A 22,208-nucleotide genomic window follows, 5' to 3' on the forward strand; every position below is an offset into this window, starting at 1 on the left:
TTAACGGTATCTGCAGGGTACCCTCTGGAGTGCTACACTCATGCATCGGTATATTAGACGTCGCCGACCCTACGCTCTCTCAGTTCCCAAACCAATGCTGGCAAGGCCAAGCCGGGGCTATCAGGGTAGCCTTCGCCTTGTCTTGTTCGATCTCCATGAGGACTCTGTGCGTGGGAAGGCATACATCAGAGCCACCGACTACAGGAACAAAATATCGTCCAACAGGGAGCCCCTGACAATCCCCCGAAAAATCAAGCAGAACATATGGCACTCCCAAGGTGGACTTGTTCGTGTCTCATCAGAACATGGAGTTCCCCACCTTTGGAAGATCACACTGACCACCTCCTTTTGGAGCAAGAGAAGAGAAGGTCCTGCTGAGGAGATCTGCTAACACATTCCTGGCCCCAGCAAGGTGCACAGTCACCAAATGAACAGCATGCTGCGCACAGAAGTCCCAAAGGTAAATGGCCGATGACCTGGCTCTGCCCTGCTTGTTGATGTAATACATTGCAGCAGTATTGTCCATCAGGACCTGTACCACTTTGCTCTCCAGGTGGGGCAGGAAAACCTGGCAGACCAAGCGAAGTGCTTTGAGCTCCCTGACACCCATGTGAAGGGACTGATCTTCCCGTGACCAGTGGCCTTGAGCGCTGAACTCACCCAGGTAGGCTCCCTAGCCCACGTCCAAGGCACTGGAAACCAGAGTCATCTATGGGAATGGGGCTGCAAAGGGAACTCCCTCCAACTCTTTTCTGGGGTCCAACCACCAATTCAGGAACAACCGTATATGACCCGGCACCATGACTACCCGGTCTAGACTGTGTCTGATGGGGATGTAGACCAACGCCAACCACGCCTGCATTGGACGGAGATGGAGCCGAGCACGACGGACCATGTATGAACATGCTACCATGTGGCCTAACAATCTCAGGCAGGTGCAAGCCATGGTGAGTAGATGGTCCTTCACATGGGACATCAGGTCCAACATTGCCTGAAAACGGGCCTCCGGAAGGAAGGCTCTGTCTTGTGTGACGTCGAGGACCGCCTCATGAACTCTCTCCGTTGTACCAGCCTTAAGATTGATTTCTTTTCATTTATCAACAGGTCCAGGCCATGGCAGGTGGAACATAGCAGATCGAGACTCCTTTGTACCAGTTTCCAAGACCTGCCCTTGATGAGCCAATCATCGGGATACAGGTAGAACTGGATGCCTCAGTTAAGCGGCCATTGGTGCCATATATTTTGTGAACACCCTTGGGGCCAACAAGACAGTGACATGAATTGGAAATGGTGGCGGCCCACTATAAAACGGAGGAACCACCTGTGCCCTTGCTAGATGGACATATGGAAATAAGCGTCCTTCAAGTCGAGGGCAGTGTACCAGTCACCCAGATCAAGGCAGGGGATGATGGAGGCCATTGAGACCATGTGAAACGTCAACTTCTTGAGAGATCTGTTGAAGTACTGCAGGTCCAGGATGGGCCTCCGGCACCCTTTTGCTTTCAGGATTAGGAAGTAACAGGGAGCAGAACCCTTTTCTTCTCATCTCCTGAAGAACCTCCTCCACTGCCTCCAGCTGAAGGAGGTTCTCAATCTCTTGAATGAGAAGCTGCTCGTGAGAAGGGTCCCTGAGGAAGGATCTCAAAAGGGGTGGCATCGAGAATTGCAGGATGTAGCCCAGAAATAATTTCTGGCGCCCAGAGGTCCGAGGTCATGTGTGACCAGGCCGAATGGTAGGGGCATAGGTAGTTGAGGAAAGCATGAGGCAAATCCGGGAAGTTGACTGGGGTGTTGTTCATGAGCACACCCTCAAAATGAGTGCTTCTGTCCCCTCATGATGCTTCACCAGGTTGGGTTGTGCAGGTGAGCGAGAGGAGGAAGGGCAGTGAAGACTAAAACTTGTGTCTCTATCCCTTCTCCTTGCAGATGGCTGCCAAGGCCTTGGAAGTGGGGGCAGCCAGAACTGCTTCCTCACCGACTGTGGTGTATGCAGACCCAGTGAGTGGAGGGTGGCCTGAGTGTCCTTTAGTCCATACAGCCTCACATCCATTTGCTGTGAAAAGAGTCCATTCCCATGAGATGGGAGGTCCTGGATGGAGAACTGCATCTTCTGGGACAGGCCCATAGTTTGAAACCAGGAACCACACCTCATGACCACTGCCAATTCAACCACCCTGCCAGCCACATCCCATGCCATCTGAGGGAGCATATTGCTACAGCTGTACCCTCCTCAACTAGGGCCCTGAATTCTTGGGCCAAGTCCTGTGGCAAAGACTCCTTGAATATATGGAGGGAGTCCCATAAGTTAAAAGTTATATCTCCCCAAAAGAACGTGGTGGTTTGCCATCCTGAACTGAAGGCTGGCTGTTGAATAAATTCTCCTTCCAAAAAGGTCCAGGCTCTTGGCCTCCTTATTTTGGGGGTTAGAACTTGTTTGCCCGTCTGTCTCTCTCATTGGCCGCAGAGATGACCAGATAGCCTACAGGCAAGTGAGCATACAAGTAGTTGAAATCCTTAGCTGGGACAAAATACTTCTTTTCAGCCCTCTTGGAGGTGTGTAGGATGGAAGACGGAGTTTGCCAGAGGACTCTGGCTATTTTCAAGACTCCACTTTGCACCAGTAGCATGACATGTGGTTAAGTAGATGCCAAGAGCACATTAAACAAAGTGTCTGACTGTTCCACCATTTCCTCCACCTCCAGGCTCAAGTTTGTGGCCACCCTTTGAAGCAAGGCCTGGTGCTCTTTAAAGTCGGCCGGCAGGCTGACACGACAGGGCCCCGCAAACCCCTCATCTGGGGTAGAGGAGCGAGAGCTCACACCAAAACCTCCTTCCCCACGGGAGATGATGCCCCTACTGTAAATAATCTATTTACAAGACACTAAGAGCTCAAAGAAAGAAGAGAACCGCTAATGACTTGCTAGGCAAGGGAAAAAGGCACTCTGACCAAGCGCCATGGGCAGTAAGAAGGAAATGAGAAGGCATAGGGCTGACAGTGCCTAATATACTGATGCATGAGCGCGGCACTGCAGAGGGTGCCACAGCCAACCCTACGAATACTGCTAAGGCAAAAATCTCTGACGACCATGCATGTGAGCGTGCACACATCCTAGAATGGAATTGACGTGAGCAAGCACTTGAAGAACTACTTTTGAATATTTAGGGAGAAACTCCTTCAAACAAGAGTCAAAATTAAACTCAAAATTAAGATATTGAAGCACAGAAAACAGGAGTATAAAGGAGAAAAATTAACTGAGTTTTGACAGGACAACATAAACAAGTTTCATAACTAAAATGTAAGAAAAACAGAAGTTTGGACTCAAATATGAGATAATGAAAGACCAACATTACCAATTGACAAGACAGAGGAGGAAGACAAAGAGTAGAAAAGCTTCAGCCACAATAGGTAATCAGTATCACAAAGCTGAAGAAAAGTAGCACCTCCCATCAACACAGCTTTAGAGATTTCTATAGGCCAATTTATAATCATGTATTTATGTATATACTAAGTTTATCTCTATTTTAGTTGTAAAACTAGCTTTATAAGATTTTTTTACATAGGAATGGCTTTGTTAATAAACAAATTAAAGAAAAAAGAAAACCCTATATGCCATAATCTGTTTACCTCAAAATGACAAGCCTGCCACAGAAATATCTCCTGGCACTATAGGTGAACAAATCTCTTGCTTAAGCTAAAAACCGATCATCATACAGATACTGAAGGTGTACTGAGTTGGGGAGGGAGGCACTGATTTTCATCTAAATCATCAGGTGTTAGTCACCGTCGGCCAGTCTTATTAGACTTGATGAACTTATGATCTTACTTGTATGACAAAACTTATGGTTCAGTGTAACTTCAAAGCAAAAAGTAGTGATATTTAAAGACCAGTGAAACTGTTAATAATAAACCCCCTTATATTCAAAATATTTTTTCATACTGTCTATTACTTCTACTATATAAAGATGTGGAGCAGACATTTTGTCAGATACTAGACAAATATGGCCTTGAGAATATTTTGCAGCCAAATTTCTAAAGGTGGTATATTGCTTCCCTTTCTGTATTCCTCAACAGCAGATAAAATCAAATATTTACAGGAGAGTAGAAACTTTTTTTCCCTCCGCAGTACAGTCCAACAACACACCTGCCTATGTAAGGCAGATGACTTGTGAGTGTAAAGAAAATGTAATATTCTTCCCTAAAGGGCATGAGAAGATGACTGGATCTTCTGCAAAAACAGGTCATCTGGAGGACAATTTATCAGTCTGGATTTGCAGCATACCTGATCACACAAATATCTGTTAATTTTGGCTTCTCTGAAATACAGAGTAAAAAAAATTCAATGTTTGCCATTGCAAATGATAAAAATGTTTCAGAGCTACATAAAATAGTGAAAAGTGAAACAGAAAGTTTAAAACTGTCAAATTATTTGACAATATTAGAAGAATTTAAAACTCAAATATTATTAAATAGTAAAACCTACTCTATAGTAGTGAATTGTTGCCTGCTTATATCCTTGGAAGTATCAGCATAGGAATGTCACATACCACTAATTTAATCTGCTCCATATCCCCTGTTTGGGTCTGATTCTTTCAATTATACTTTGCTTTAAAAATCAAATGAGTGTCCCCAGAATTACATTAATCTAACTCAGTCCAGATTCTGGCCCTCTTCCGTGTGTAGCTATATTCAGCTGTCCCTTCATGCCTCCTGTGCAAATAGGCGGAGGGGGCATTGCTGAGAAAATTATGCTCCAGCAAACTTTGACTGTTGCATGGTTCCTTGTTATAATGCTCTACCACAAAGTCTAGCAGAGAAAATCCAAAGCCGATGGGAAGGAGGATAGGTAGTGGTGCACACACAGGGATACACATCTCGAAGAACTCCAGTTATTACACAAGATAAATAACCTCTCCTTCTTTGAGTAGTGTCTCTATGGGAGTTCCATTTCAGGTGACTCCTGAGCAGTATCCTCATAAGAAGGACTGAGTCCAATACTGAAAAGAGATCAGCATTGCCAACAGAAACATCTGATCTAGAGGCATGAACCACAGCATGGTTAGGAGAATGTATATACTGAAGCTGAAATCTGCAGAGCTGCAACTTAAACAACTGGAACAATCTTGAGTAATGCCAGAGAAGTAGATTGTGACCTTGTGGAATGGGCTAACCCTCTAGAAGGTGGATACTGTATATCGGCAGAATAATAACTAAATAATACATCCAGAGATCAATCTTGTAGAGCTCTTGGATCTGTCTGCAACCGAAAGTCTGGGAGACATGTTCAGAGAGCCTTCTATCTGGACAGAATCACACCGAACACGTTCCTGATGTCCAAAGTATAGAAGGCAGATTCCTGCCTCATCTGTTTCAGTTTCAGGAAAAAAACTGAAAGGTGAATGTTCTATTTAATTCAGAAGACACTTTAGGCAGAAACCTGGGATGTTGTCACAACAGTATCTTTTCCTTAAAGGATACTATAAAAGCAGGACATGCATCTGATGAAGTGAGTACAGGTCTGTCGCATCTTATGCGCATTTAACATGCGCAATTTCAGCTTTACGCAGTCAGCAAAAACAAAAAACAAAAAAGAGAACAAGAATTTTAATACTGTAACTGTAGTGCAGGCAATTCCGTCCGCCATTCAACTCAATGTAATTTTGACTATATGCGGTTTTCGCTTTACACGCTAACCGCAGAACAGAACCTCCGCGTAAGATGAGACTCGCCTGTATTCACCCACAAAAGCGTAGGCTCCAATACATCTGTTAGTCTATAAGGTGCCACAGGACTCTCTGTCGCTTTTTGTAAAAACGGGGTCTGTCACTGAAGGCCCAAGTGCTCTGTGCCCTTGGGCAGATGTGATGGCCATCAAGAAAGCTGTCTTCATGAATAGGTGGAGCAGAGATCATGGAGCAATGTCTGAAAGGGGTATTTCATAAGGCAAGTAAAAACAAAATTCAAGTTCCATACCAGGATAAGTTCCCATGTCTGTCAAAAAAGATTCATCAGTCCTCCAAGGAATTTTGACGTTGCTGGATAAGCAAACACCACAAACTTTCCACAGCTGAGTGAAAAGCTGTTACAGCCACCAACTGAACCTTGACAGAACTCATAGCAAGACCTGATCTTTTAATTTCAACAGGTAGTTCCAGGATGATGGAAAGTAAAGAGTGAACAGGAGAGACTAATCAACAGGTACACCAGTGGTGAAATCTCTTCCATTTCTGAAGGTAAGTATTTCATGTAGATGTCTATTTTCTATTTAAAAGTACCTCTGTTGACGTTGGGGTGAAGAATATGATCAGCGTTCTCAGATAACAGATTCCAACTGACAAAGTCTCAGTAGTGGACAAGAAGCAAGTCAAAGAAGATAAGGATACCAAATCTGTCTCAGCCAAGTCAGTGTAATTAAAAATGACTTCGACCCTTTCCTGTTCAATCTTATTCAATACCTTCAAACATAAAGTTGAAATAAGGAAGGCACCCCTTAGTGATTAAAGGTCTCATCCTCCTCTAGAGCAAAGTTCCTTGAAATTTGTGTTGGCGGAGGTTGAAAAAAGGTTCAACTTCCGGAAATCCATAATTGGAAATATGATGTTGAGGACTCATAAATCAAACTCTCATTTGTTATTTTGGGAGAAGAACCTGCTGAAGTCGTCAGCTATGGTGTTCTATACACCCAGGAGGTAGGAAGCTGACTATCAGGTGACAAGCTGGCTGGCTATGCAGAGAGTTTTATTGCTTCAGCACAAAGTCTTGCCCTGATGATTGATGTAGAATATGCAGGGCAAATAGTAGGTCATAATCTTGATGGATATGGCTCTGATCAGTGGAAGGAAGTGAATGCAAGAATTTCTCATTGCTCAAAGTTCTAAAAGATTGATGTGAAGATGCTCTTGGGACAATCATTTGCTCTGGATTGTGTATGACCCTAGATATGTTTCTCATCCCAAGAGGGATGTGTTTGATCTTATAATGATAGTAAGAGGAGCTTGAGCAAAAGGGAATCCAGCACAGACCCTCTGGTCCTTCCACTAATTGAGTGTTTACAAAATGCAGCTGGTTAAAAAGACACCTGTTTGCCCAGACTGTGATTGTTCGGTATATATACACACACTGTCCTGGGCCATCCTTGAAGGCATCAGAGATGTAAGCTTGAACCTTTGCAAACCAACACTCCAGATATCACATGCCCCAGTAGTTGAAGACAATTCCTTACTGAGGTTTGAGGGCTGAGTTGAATCTTTGAGATGAGATTCTTTAGGGTGAGAAATTTGTCAATCGGTAGGTAAGCCCTGCCCATCACCACATCCAAAGAAGCCCCTATGAAACCCATCCCCTGCGCTGATGTCAAAGCGGACTTCAGGATTTAGTTGGAGTGTGTGTGCGCTCGCTACCTGCACGGATGCCGGAAGTTTTTCCCTCAGTGGTATCCAGAGGGGACCAGCTCCTTTTGTTCAAGCTCCTCTTACCATCATTATAAGATCAGACACATCCCTCTTAGGCTTTGACACCAGTACAGTGGATAAACTTCATAGGGCTTCTTTGGATGTGGTGATGGGCAGGGCTTACCTACCGACTGACAGATTTCTCACCCAAGAGAATCTTTCAAGGCCTTTCAGGAACCTGATTGTCATCTCATGAAAGAATACTAATCTGCCCTGGATGCAGGGATAGAAGACTGATATGGCCAACAGATGCACCTTGATCAAACAGAAGGCCAGGCCCTGGTGCTTTAAGTAAAACAGGTAATCCAGAATGGACTGCAGAGATGACTGAGTCAGACTGATATTCTGCTCCAACTCCCAGCAGGAAGCGCTTCCACATTGCCAGGTATGCCACTTTCATGGAGGGCTTTCTACTTTCCAAAATAACCCGCTGGACCTGACTAGAGTAAGCATAGCATGGAATGGACACCTAGCGTGGAATGGACATGAGTAAGCACTCGAAGAAGAAATATTTTTGCCACCTTCTCTAATTTATCTTTTTATAATCTGTCTCTCACACACACACACACACACACACACACACACACTTGAATTTCATCTTAAAATTTCTTTTTACCTTTCCTTTCCACCTATATGGTTAGGTGCAGTTTTGTTACCCATATTTCATTTTTTTAAAAACTTCTTGAGAAGCAGGAACATCACAAATCCTCTAAGTAGTATTCCATCCCAATTTAGATATCAACACATATACAACCACAGGAAAGATGAAGAATGAAGCAAGAAAACAAATCTCTACCTGCAATAAGGTCACCTCCTGGTCCATGCCATTGGAATACTGGATCTATCAGCTCTGAATTTCGTAGCCGATTTGTTACACACAGAATACGTGGACTGTTGTGATTCAACTTGACATAAATTTTGACTGAAAATACGACATATGGTAATTAGCACGTTTCTTAGATAATAAATTGTATAATCAAGTAAGCCAGTAACCACAATTTAAAAATATATGTTTGAAGAATGACCCCAGAATATTGGGATTGGTCCTCTTATCTCCATCATCATAAGTGAAATGTTAAAGACATTCTTTTTCTGTCCTATGTGAAATCAAATGAAAAGCGTTGAAGATTTGTTCCCGTTCTATTTCATATTCTTCTCTAACATCTAAGTCTCTTCTGCCTGACTTAATTTAATCTAGTTCTCTAAAAGGAACAGTGTACATCCTAGTGCCCACCAATGACCCTTTTGGAGGAACAGAACATGTTCGCACATCCATCCAATAGGTTCTCACTTGTGGGGTTCTGCAGAGTTTTATTTTGTCTTCCCTAAAGTTCAATCTGTACATAAAGTCAATGTGGGGGGGGGGGGGCAGAGAGTTAGCTTAGAGTCTGGGTAATTTTGCCATTAGTATTCTAATAGGCTCTTCCAGTTCTAGCTGGCCTGTGAAAGTATGGATTGGGGGCCTTCTTTCTGTCCTTTCAAAAATGTATGTAGAACCATCCATAGTTTTAGCAGCAAGAGTCTAAACTCAGGAGAAGATTGGTAGCAAGTGTAAGCAGAGTCAAGATGAGCGCTACCCTGACATCTGGTGGTGAATTGTAGAGAGTGTGGAAAGAATTTTAAGAAATTGCATTGGCATGCACCCCACCCCCCCCACTTAGCATAACCCCACAGCAGCAGGGATGGGACTGCTTTGTGACAGAAATGACTCAACCTTAGTTGGGTGGTACTTGCTAAACATGGGACATGGGTTCCAAAACCCCATGAATTGAGAGAGGTTGAGGACTGGTGTGTGTGTACCTGATGGTATGGGCCCCTTTTGAGGGTCTGGAATACCAGTTGCACATCTTCCTCTCTCCAATGTTAAAGAGTAGAGCTAATTTTTAATTCTATTAGGAGTCTATCTAGAGACTGCTGAGCTGAATTCATGTTGGGTCAATGATGCACCAGCACCAGGGCTCCCCTACTAAGAGCTGAAATCACTGAAAGAGCTGAATTGAGATCACAGAGTGCTGTGCTAACTAGTGGGGAAGCCTGAAGACCTATTGTTAAGCGGCTGGCAGAGCAGAGCAGTTTGCAGCGTGTTGGAGCAGCCCATGGAACAGTAAGCAGAGTGAAGCGGTTTGCAGGGACAGCTGGAGGAGCGGCACAGCTGGTGTGGTGGAGCTGGTCATGGTGAAGGCTGCAGCAGAACTCCACGGAGAGGCGGAGCAGTTGGCCCTGGCCCACGTAAGGTGCCCCTTAACACCTTGTGTGGACCTCCCCCCGCTTTCCACTCAGGCTGGGGGGTGGGGTAAAACTCTGCAGATAAACTCTCAAATTCTGGGGTGGCACTGACCAGAGACTTTTGGGTTGTTGGACTTTGGGGTGATTGGACTTAAGACCCTAAGGGGAAAAGGACATTGCCAAACGTACCTGGGGGTGGGGTTTTTTGTTTTTGTTTTTTTATGGTTTGTGTTATAATCCTGTTTGTGGTGTTTCTCCAATGGGATGCCGCATTGTTTCCTTCCTTTATTAAAAAGATTTTGCTACACTCAGGCTCCATGCTTGTGAAAGGGGAAATATTGCCTCCTAGAGGCGCCCAGGATCCCGGACGAGCCCCCAAAAATGTAACCCTTCTGCCCCTCTGAATTGGCAGCAACAAGGGCCGGGTTCAGTATCCAGGGGTTCCATTTCAATAACACCATGCATAACCGGCTCAAGCCCCCACCCAGTGACCTGGGACACTTACATACCACACCCCCCTGGGCGCCTCTAGGAGGCAATACTTCCCCTCTTGCAATACTTCCCCTCTCGCAAGTACCCAAAATCCTACAAAAAACCTTGAGAAGCTGGTTTCCTGACCTTATGCGGCATGGAATATAAACTTTGTTGTGTGTGCTGAATGAGTACTTCTATTTCACAAAAAAGAAAGATTTAGTTAAGGTATTAAGGCTTGACGTATGTTACAATGAAATCCAGCTAACTCCAAAACACAGTATTACATTTTGTTTACCAAAATTCTATACCTTTTAACCTTTTACCAAATGTTAGGCTGGGAAATTAACAATTAAAGGATCCAGCTAGTTCTCTAGTGCCATATAATTCTTCCATTACTCAGCCAATCTTAAAAGTAATCCTCTAAAATTTGCAAAAGAAAATACAGTCATAGGTCAAAACACAAATTATAAGGAGAATATAAAATCCCATTTCCAATCCAAAGGCACAGGTCTGCATCTGAGCGAAAAAGTCACAATTGTTGTGAAGAAAAAGCACATTGGCCAAAGAAGGCTAGACTCTAGGATCAATTGAATGTCACAAAGTACCTCTAAACTACAAATGTGATTAATGAAGGATAGGCACACCTGCTTCTCAGTGGGAACAGGTTCCATCCCCATCATACTCCAGATTCTTCCTCACAACACATATTTCTTTCTTATTTGGATAAAGTATTAGCCAACTCACTCTTATGGAAACCCCTATCTCAGCCAACCAGAAAGGAAGCAACCACACTGCACCATCTGGGTCTGCTAAAAAGGGGATATGGGAGTTGCTTGCTATTAGCATACTAATGGCAAAATAGTGAGCATAGTCTCCATAATTATTATTTAACCACCAGTAAAAACTAAGGTTTATTATTCCATTTATGAATACCTGGAAATGTGGTTGATCCTACTATTTTCAAATCATTATGGTTTGGATTTGCAATTCCTGAGAATCTCCTTGAAGACTGAACTGTCAAAACATAAAAATTAAAATAAGAATTTAAAATTTATATGGAAAAGTGAACAGTGAATTATAGGCTGATTTCTAAGCTTTAATAGATGTGTTCTTCTATTATTTGTAGTGGGATAGCACCATTAATTCTAAGTGTTGATATAATAATTTTATACAAAAGTACCTCCCATTAAGTCAAATGACTAAGGCATGGATTCATAAAAGTATCCCTATTCTGCACTGCACTAAAGCACATACTTAACTTTAAGCACGTTCTTAAATATTACACAAGTGTGTAAGTCTTGTCCAGAATACAGATAGATTTAAACATGTGCCTTCCAGAATAGGTCCCTTAATCTGTGTACTGACCATTAATAAAACAAGCTTAACCATATTTATTTTATTACGGTAATCTCATAATTAGAACAATCTGAAATAAAATGCATGTATTCCAAATTTAACCATTTTCTACGTATAAGAATCCTGCACACCAGATAGCAACACATAAGAAACAAAGCCTGCTCACCTTACAGCAAACTCCCCTCGACTTCTCCAAACAGTAACTTGAATAAATTACTGATCTATATTAAGGCACAATTTAACAGCGTGTATATTATACCCCCAACTTTGGTTCCTCATCCCAGGCCCCCATTTCTTCAGCTCTATGTCCCAATGTTCCCACCACCCCTAGAACCTTTTCCTACCACTCCTGGGAGCCACCATGGGGACCACTGACAGCACAGGAGACCCAGTCTCGCTGCTCTCAGTTCCTGGTACCTTAATAGTCAGGCCAGGACAGGCCCTTAATAGTCAGGAGGAGTAACTGCAGGGAAAGACTTGCTCTGCTCATTCATCCCTGATCTGGAGCACGCTCAGTACAATCTTCAAAGCATTGTCAAACATGTTAACTGAGATTCTCTGGGGCCCATAATTTGGCCAGTTTTCATGGAGATGATCAAGAGTATCCCTGACACAAGGACTATACCCCATGATAAACCTCGAGTCCCTGCTCCAGAGAATGGGGCACTAGAGCATCTCAACTTAATAGTTTTAAGAATTTTTAACAGAGGCAAAACAACGTATTTTTTTCACTATTCTTTTTCTAAGAAATGGTTGAGCTATTTGCTAAAATTTTCTAAAACAATTCAAGCTAAGGTAGGCATCCGGCATGGAAAATTAAAGCCCAACAGTTAAAGATTGGCAAATTTATAAGGAATTGAAAACAGCATCTTATAGTGGAAAGTATTGGGCAATTATAACAATAGGGATCACTACCCACACTGCCTTTAATATACATACATGGCTTTTTTTTTGGCAGTAACCACACAATTATAATGAAGGCATTTTTAGTGTTTGTGGCCACAGATTAGATTAAACTGATTTTTAAAGACAGGATCTTTCCTTTTTTCACATTCATGGTGACACTACAGGGCAGAATTAAGGATGTTTGACTGCCTTAATATTGTATTTCCATACCTTAACATGTTTGGATATCTCTTAAGTATAAGTTTAACTCTCAGTTTTCCAAGTTTGTAATCCTTGGTTTGGGGATAAATTACAACAGCACTATTTTTTTTTAATTACTAATTATTGTTACATACTCTCAGTCTTACTTCCATTTTACCAGTATTTTATCTTGGGATTTTCTTGGTTTATTTTAAAAAGTTAAAAGCTAATGAACATGAACACTAAATAAGAAATCCAGTGAAAATGCTACCATGTGCTATTTCTAGTTATTTAAAACAAAAAAATAAAAAAACGCATGTACTGTCAACTTTAAATCTTACTTTAATTTTTGAGAGCAGATCCACTCATACATCAGAGCAGCACAAAACAGCCAACCCATTTAAACTGGGTTTACAGCAAGTTTGCATCACTGAATGGCACAGAACAGCTGAAGTGTACTGATTACTCTGGCTATTATCGTGCAATTGACTTACTGGTTATGGGGCAGTATTGTATTAATGAGGCTGATGCTATATGAGGGGAGTGAAGGGTGCCCCATACCTGAATCCCTGTGTCTCCACTTCAAAGGTTCCCACTGTATTTGTATGTCAGAACCCCCAGCAGAGTTGCCTCAATGTGCAGTGGAGCTGTGGCAGCAGTACCTTGAGGAGTTTTCAAATAGTGATGCCAAAGCTAGCATGTGGTCTTGGAACTTTTAAAGAGCAGCGACAGTTGGATCAAAGTAATCTGCCAATAAGAATTCATGGCACATGTCCAGTCTATCCCATACCACCGACTCCTTACAACCAAAATAACCATTGCATGCAAATTAGCTGTAGAAGGATGGTGATGGTGGGAGATATTTCTGATGTAACAATGGCCCATTTAAGAGTTACTCTATGACCTCTCGCGGTCCCTACCAGCCCTAGAATCTATGAATCTCTAAGGCAGTGGGTGATATGCTGTATTGTATTTACACATATGAAGGTTGAATACATGGATTTAAGTGCAAAATACAACTCAATCTTAATTATGGAGTGGCAATTGGTGACAACATAATATCTAGATAGAGATGTGTTACAAAACAAGCAGCTCTTACAACTACTGAGTGAGCTACAATTTAGAATCTACTGCATTTTGTATGTTTAAATACTCAAACATAAGGTTGCAACCATTGCATTAAATTTAATTGAGTCTTTATAGTAAACCAATGCGTTCTTAACTCTGAATTTCCCCCTGAGAATCAGAATCAGGCTTTTAAAGTTATTTTAACCTGTGTTTGCTACATATTCAAGCAGACATAAAGCAAGCAGGGCTGTCGATTAATCAGTTAACTCACACGATTAACTCAAAAAAATTAACTGCAAACAAAAAATTAATCACAATGAATCACACTGTTAAACAATAGAATATCAACTGAAATTTATTAAATATTTTGGATGTTTTGCTACATTTTCAAATATATTGCTTTCTATTACAACACAGAATACAAAGTGTACGGTACTTTGTAATTTTTATTGTAGTTTTTCACTACAAATATTTGCACTGTAAAAATGATAAAAGAAATAGTATTTTTCAATTCACCTCATATATGTAGTGCAATCTCTACTGTGAAAGTGTAACTTACAAATGTAGATTTTTTTTGTTATGTAACTGCACTCAAAAACAAAACAATGTAAAACTTTAGAGCCTACAAGTCCACTCAGTCCTACTACTTTTTCAGTCAATCGCTAAAACAAACAAGTTTGTTTACATTTACAGGAGATACTGCTGCCTGCTTCTTATTTACCTGTCACCTGAAAATGAGAACAGGCATTGCATGGCACTTTTGTAGCCGGCATTGCAAAGTATATACATGCCAAATATGCTAAACATTTCTAAGCCCCTTCATGCTTCGGCCGCCATTCCAGAGGTAATGCTTCCATGCTGGTGATGTTCATTAAAAAAATATAGTGTGTTAATTAAATTTGTGACTGAACTTCTTCGGGGAGAATTTTGTCTCCTGTTCTGTTTTACCTACATTCTGCCATATATTTCATGTTATAGCAGTCTTGGTTGATGACCCAGCACATTTAATTTTCAAACACTGTCACGGCAGACTTGACATAACACAAAGAAGGTACCAATGTGAGATTTCTAAAAACAGCTACAGCACTCAACCCAAGGTTTAAGAATCTGAAGTGCCTTCCAAAATCAGAGAGGTGAGGTGTGGAGCATGCTTTCAGAAGTCTTAAAAGAGCAACACTCCGATGCAAAAACTACAGAACCCAAACCACCAAAAAAGAAAATCAACCTTCTGCTGGTGGCATCTGACTCAGACAATGAAAATGAACATACATCAGTCTGCTCTGCTTTTGATAGTTATTGAGCAGAACCCGTCATCAGCATGGAGACATGTATTCTGGAATGGTAGTTGAAGCATGAAGGCATGTAACTGGCATCGCAAGATATTTACAACAGTGCCATGCAAACGCCTGTTCTCACTTTCAGGTAACATTGTAAACAAGAAGCAGGTAGCATTATCTCCTGCAACTGTAACCAAACTTGTTTGTCTGAGCGATTGGCTGAAGTAGGACCGAATGGACTTGTAGGCTCTAAACTTTGACATTGTTTTATTTTTTAAAGCAATTTTTTTTTGTACAGAATTCTACTTTTATAAGTTCAACTTTCACGATAAAGAGATTGCACTACAATACTTATATTAGATGAATTGACATATACTATTTGTTTTGGTTTTTACAGGGAAAATATTTGTAATAAAAAATAAACATAAAGTGAGCCCTATACACTTTGTATTCAGTGTTGTAATTGAAATCAATATATTTGAAAATGTATAACACATCCAAAATATTTAAATAAATGGTATTCTATTATTGTTTACCAGTGCAATTAAACGTGCGATTATTTTAATCGCGCAATTAATCACATTTAATTTTTTTAATTGCTTGACAGTCCTAAAAGCAAGTTTTATGAGAAACAATAAGGTTTGATAGAAATATAAAACTTCTGAAGGAAACAAAAAAATGAAGTTAGGCTTGTCTGACTGTACTAGAATGACTCTCTGTTGCACACCTGCTGGAGTCAGAAATAAGCGAGGGTTCATGGTGAACATCCATTGTTTGGAAACAACATATATTTACATCAGTGTAGGGTTATGTATATAATTTTAAATTCAGCAGTTTACTTGGAAACTTGTAAGAGAAGCTATATAAATTAAGAAATAAGAATACTTAACATAATTTAGAAGTTTAGCAAAAATACTGAAAATCTGAATACATCATTAATATAAATATTAATACAATTTTATCAAAATTATCCAAAGTAATTATAGTTTGGGCACAAATAATTTGCTGCTAAGAACAATCAGTTAAACTAATCATACAATTTTATTTATTTATTTATTTATTTGCAGTGTTGATCCCAAGATGAGAGACATAAAGTGAGTGAGATAACATCTTTTACTGGACAAACTTCCATCAACAAAGAAGTTGTTCCAATAGAAAATATTACCTCACCCACCTTCTGTGTCTCATAGTATTTTAGAAGACATTGTACATTGCAACATTTGACAGTACAGATTAACAACATGCACCAATTCATTCTCCTATAGTCTCAAAGTAAAAGCAATGATGAACAAATTGATTACTCTGTAGCAAGATAGACAGATGTGGAATGTACTTGTCTGGGATATAGGAGATTTGGGTACAATTCCCAACTCTACTATAGGTTTCCTGATAATGGACAAATAACTTCATCTCTGTCCCTCAGATCTCCATCTGTAGAATATGGCTAATAATACTTCACCACATAAGGTTGCTGTGAAGATAAATATGTGGGAGGAACTCAGATCTTGCCATGATGGGAGTCAGATAAGTATGTGAGATATCCTCTTTCAACAAATCTGTCTGTATGTGTCATCTCAGAAGGTAAGCAGAAGCACAACTCTCCATAGAGATATGTTCAGGGAGTAGAAAGCAACAATCTGTCTTCTTTCGGAATCTGTCATTCAAAAATGCAGTCATAGCCATCACAGAGTAGCCATTCCTGATGAACTTCTGTGATTAAGAGTTTCATTAACTTTGCAATAGTTCTTTATACTTTGTCACTTTCACACTTTGCTTGAAAGAGTCACCAATACATTTCCCTTCTCTCAAAAAGACATCCTGAAGGATTTCAGACTTTTTACACCACTGTTAACTTTAGGTCTCTTAGAATACTGTTGCACATATGTAAGAGCTGAATTCAATCTTCTCCTTAAAACATGGACTTCCAAAGAACAGAGGACCAGATTCTCAGATAATGTAAAAAAGAACAAGTGCCTTGACTTCAATGGAGCTATGCTAGTTTACACCAATTCATAATCTGACCCAAGGACTACAGTGATTTTTCTGAACTCCTTTTGCCTATACTATATAATGCATAATTTGGCTGGGAAAGATTAAGAACATTTTATGGACTGACACGGGTTAATTTATATGCCATGACTAAACTTTTTAATGTTGATTTAAGTAGAGCAGTAAAATATAAAGTAGGAATGGATAAATCCAGGGTTTTTATTTGTTTTTTTTTTCTTTCCTCTTGAATAGCAGGTCTGGATCTAAATACCACAATATCTTGACATCACTGGGCTAACTTGCACAATAGGACGAACATAAAAAATTATAAGCAGCTAAAAACAGGATTATAACTGAAACACTCAGGCAAACTTCACTATAGCTAGGGCCCTATCAAATTTACGGCTATGACAAATGCACTATGAACTGTGAAATCTGGTCTTTTGTATACTTTTACCCTATGCTATACAGATCTCACAGGGGAAACCAGCATTTCTCAAACTGGAAGTCCCGACCCAAAGCGGGGGGGTCGCAAAATTATTGGGGGAGGGAGGGGGTTTTGTGGTATTGCCACTCTTACTTCTGTGCTGCCTACAGAGCTGGATGGCCGGAGAGTGGCAGGTGCTGGCTAGGTACCAGATCTGAAGGCAGAGCAGCGCAAAAGCAAGGATGGCATGATATGGTATTGTCACTCTTACTTCTGCACTGCTGCTGGAGTCACCACCGCTCTCTGGCCACCCAGCCATGAAGGTAGCATTGCTACCAGCAACAGTGCAGAAGTAAGGGGTAGCAATAACACGACCTCCCCCTACACAATCTTACAACCCAGCCCCACAAACTGCTTTTGGGTCAGGACCCTCTACAGTTACTGTGAAATTTCAGATTTAAATATCTAAAATCATGAAATTTACAATTTTTAAAATCATATGACCGTGAAATTGACCAAAATGGACTGTGAATTGGTAGGGCCTTAACTACAGTGAATACTCCTAATATAATTACACATACACACATTTTTCTTTAAGCAAGCTCTATGGGCAAGTTAGAGATTAGTTCCAATACCACAGTAATACCATACTAGCAATAGGGAAAGCTACCAGCAGAGCAGTATCTTGGAGGTAATCACTTTCTCTTTTGTTTGCCTTCTATGGTTGTATGAGAACATTATCCAAAAAGTTTTCACTTTTAATTTTCAATGCTGACTAATTTATTAACTTGATATTCAAACTTATTGATAAACTGACAACTGTTCACAGAACTCTACTGAAAGAGCTGCTTAACAATGCTTAAAATTACAATGTATATTTTTTTCCAAGGATTCCTCTTTGTCCCGGTCAGAACTCAGAAAACGAACATACACACAAAAAATCATCTTAGATCTGTATCTCGAAACACGACATTTGCCAGTCTGGACAAACAAGAGATTGGAATCAAACTAGAGTCCTTCACATGATAGTGCAAAGCAAAATAATACAACAATCCCAGAGTGAAAGAAAAGTCTCACATATTTGTGAAAAGCCACTAGAACTCATTTAGATGTTTCATTGCATATGTGCAGCTAAAAAGATGGAAACTGACAACCTGAAAACAGATGTATAATATTGATAGGGGGATTTTCTTGCTGTACTTGACTGATACAATCCCGGGGAGAATATTTCACATGAATATATTATGCCCAAAGATGGAGCTCTTGAACACTAATATAAAAAAATTTGAAAAAAGTAAAAGTTATGAAGTGTTGTAACCCAGGGGGTATAACACAAAGATTCTAGAATTATTATCTGATTCTCCCTCAGAACAGGAGATAATTTAGACCAGGGGTGAGCAAACATTTTGGCACAACGGCCATATCTGGGAATAAAAATTGTATGGCGGCCCATGAATGTTCACAAAATTGGGGTTGGGGTGTGGGAGGGGTGAGGGCTCTGGTTGGGGGTGCAGGCTCCAGGGTACGGCTGAATTAAGGAGTTCAGGGTGCATGAGGGGCTCCTGGCTGGGGAGCGGAATGGGGGTGAGAGCTCTGGCTAGAGTTGTGGGCTCTTGGCTGAGAATAAGGAATTTGGGGTGTAGGAGGGTGGCCTGGGCTGGGACCAAGGGGTATGGAGGGCGGGAGGGGGATCAGGTAGGGGCAGGGGTGCGGGAAGGGGTGCAGGCTCTGGCTGGGGGTCAGGCTCTGGGGTGAGGCTAGGGATGAGGTGTTTGGGGTGCAGGAGGATGCTCAGGCTGGGATCGAGGGATTCAGAGGGTGGGGGGGTCAGAGCTGGGGCAGAGGGCTGGGGCATGGGGAGGGGCTTAGGGGTGCAGGCTCCGGGCTGTGCCTACCTCAAAGGGCTCCCGGAAGCAGCAGCACGTCCCTTCTCCGGCTCCTACATGGAGGTGCGGCCAGGTGGTTCTCCACGCTGCCTCATCTGCAGGCACTGCTCCTGCAGCTCCCATTGGCTGCGGTTCCCGGCCAAGTGGAGATGCAGGGGTGGCACTTGGGGCAGGGACAGCGTGCAAAGCAGAACCCTCTGGCTGCCCCTACGCAGGAGCCGGAGGGGGGCCATGCCACTGCTTCTGGGAGCCGCAAAGAGCTCCCCAGACCCTGCTCCCCAGCAGGAGTTCAAGGGCCATTTTAAAATGGCTGGCAGGCTGTAGTTCGCCCACCTCTGATTCAGACCCCCAAGAGCCAGGATGACACTGCGCCAGATTTTGAAAACATGCCTTAGCTTTTGTTCCTTCAGTTGTTTGCAGGTGCAGCTTAGTCATTTTGATGTCTAAGCCCTAGCTTCATACATTACATAATTTTTACTACATTTGAACTACATTTGTCTAAGTCATTCTTCTCCAGCTTTTTCCAGATTTCCTATTTTATTTGAATTCCCGTTCCCTCCTCCTCACCTCCATTAGCCCAAATGCCCTTACTGCAATAGTCTGGAGCAGAGAGTCCTCTTCTCAGGGCTGGTCTACACTAGGGGAGCGGCTCAATCTAAGATATGCAACTTCAGCTACGTGAATAATGTAGCTGAAGTCTAAGTATCTTAGATCAAGTTACCTACCAGCCTCACGGCGCGGGATCGACGTCCGCGGCTCCCCGTCGACTCCGCTACTGCCGTTCGCGTTAGTGGAGTTCCGGAGTCGGATCGCTACATCGCGTCTAGATGAGATGCGATATATCGATCCCCAAGAAATCGATTGCTACCCGCTGATACGGCCAGTAGTGAAGATGTATCCTCACTCTTACTTTCAATTGGATTAATTAAAATTGGATAGGTTGAATAATTCAAGTTAACTTTAGTCACAGAAAGTGAAAAACAAAAGTATAATGAGAGCCACCAAGTACTGTAAAAAGGACAACAAAGTTCACTGTGGAAAAGTCATGGAAGCAATTTTAAATTTGCTTTTTTTTAAAAACAAGCTTTGAGCATCCCCAACCCAATCCAGCTTTTGAACTTTACAGGAAATGCAGAAGCTTTTAAGTTTTACCCATCCTAAGAAAGTGAACTGAGAGTTCTGAAACAGCTCCTAGGACAGCTTTCAAAGCAGTTTGCCTTGTAATATCTGTAGAATGCCACTACTACACAAGAAACCGCATAGGGCCTGATTTTCCACTGCCTTATACTGTACTGTACCGTACCATCTCTGACTTCCTCATTCATGGGACCAGTCTGATCCAACATAACCCCCATCAGTAAGTTTTTGCAACCTGCATGGGACCATTGCAGCAGGTGGTGATCACTGAGGTGCTGGGGGCTCACTGGCTATGCAAAGGGGAATCCACACCACCCGAATTCACTGGTGAAAAACGGGAAATTCTCAGGAGAGCAAATCCAACAGCACTGTGACTGCTTTGTGCCTCCAAAGCAAGATCAAGGCTCTATCACAGTAAGTACAATATGGATAAAATACTAGCAGTCTGCTTTGGAAGCATTTTAAACCCACTCTGTACTCACTTTAAACAGGTGTAAATACTACACAACATGAAAGGCAGTGGGAATCAGGCTCAGTTTCCCTGGTATTTTTCTGTAGGGGACAAATTCCAGCTCCTGACCAGAAGTGACAGATTGATTCCCCCAATATCTTATAGACCAGGCCTATCTGTGTGGAGGCCCTGCAACTCCAAACTGGCTCCTCTATTCTTCTCCGCCTCCAGACAGTAGAGCTATGAGTTCTCCTGACAGTTGTCGTCCTTAGACTCTTACTTTGACATGGAGGAAACAATAATAAAAAACAAGCTATATAATGTAATTCTATGAACCCTATGAAATATTATTATTTTTGCAGTCTCAGAACAAAAACTAAAATCAAAAAGCAAAATTAACCAACTTTAAAACAATTCATCAGAACATTAAATTTGGTCTGAAAATGGTAGTGGCAAAAATAAAGTTTAAAGATGAGTTTTGAATAATTACACAATTTATAAACTAATAAAATATTATTACTAGAATGCTAAATTGGCATAGCTTCAGTTTATTTAGAAATGAAAGTTCCTTAAGGTGATGGAAAATGTTGGCATAAGGCTATGGTAATTACTACAAAGCTTTTATTATGTTTTGAAATGATTCTGCAGAGATTTCTGCAGCAAAACTATAGCAGCTAGCTTACTTACTCTAACATTAAAGTATTTTCCCTATCATTTTTAGCAGTATAAGTATAAAAGCACAGTGGAAGAGACTGAAATCCAGTTTCCATTCTGCTCTAATACAGTTTAATGATGATAAAAAGAATTCTTATACTTAAAATGTTTATTCATAGATTTTTTTTAAATCTCTCTTTTTATTGTTACCCAACTACTAAAGCAGTTTGTATATTAGTTTGGAGTCCCTTCCATAGCACTGTAAGAAAGCTAGTGTCACAAATGACATCACATTTCAGTGAGATGGACACCCGAGGAAGATAGCTCAAATATGCCAAGTGAAATTCAAACAAAAACAAAAACAGGAGACCTTGTGGCACCTTAGAGATAGGGCCAGTGCAACCTATTAGGCGACCAAGACGGTCGCCTAGGGCGCTAGAATTTGGGGGGCGGCATTTTCTTTGGCAGCGACCGTGGCAGCCGGATCTTCGGCCGCCCTGGTCACCACCGGCATTTAGGCAGAGGGAGCTGGGGCAGGGGGAGGGCTGCCTGCAGCAAGTAAGGGGGAGGCAACACATGGGGTAGCTCAGTGGTGTGAGCATTGGCCTACTAAACCCAGGGCTGGGAGTTCAGTCCTTGAGGGGACCATTTAGGGATCTGGGGCAAAATCAGTACTTGGTCTTGCTAGTGAAGGCAGGGGGCTGGACTTGATGGCCTTTCAGGGTCCC

The 22,208-nt window shown here is 41.7% G+C and overlaps 1 protein-coding gene across 1 annotated transcript in view; it reads right to left on the minus strand.

The window, feature by feature from the left end:
* ZPBP (zona pellucida binding protein) overlaps positions 1–22,208 on the minus strand; it is a 70,052-nt gene that overhangs the window by 47,209 nt on the left and 635 nt on the right. Inside the window, exons 2-4 of the mRNA XM_050939726.1 lie at positions 11,083–11,163; positions 8,246–8,371; positions 7,578–7,580 (exon numbers count right to left, since the gene is read on the minus strand). Coding sequence (XP_050795683.1) covers positions 7,578–7,580; positions 8,246–8,371; positions 11,083–11,163 — 210 coding nt within the window. The remainder of the gene's footprint in view (positions 1–7,577; positions 7,581–8,245; positions 8,372–11,082; positions 11,164–22,208) is intronic.

This window comes from Gopherus flavomarginatus, chromosome 2, assembly GCF_025201925.1.
Source record: "Gopherus flavomarginatus isolate rGopFla2 chromosome 2, rGopFla2.mat.asm, whole genome shotgun sequence".
Taxonomy (NCBI): Eukaryota; Metazoa; Chordata; order Testudines; family Testudinidae; genus Gopherus; species Gopherus flavomarginatus.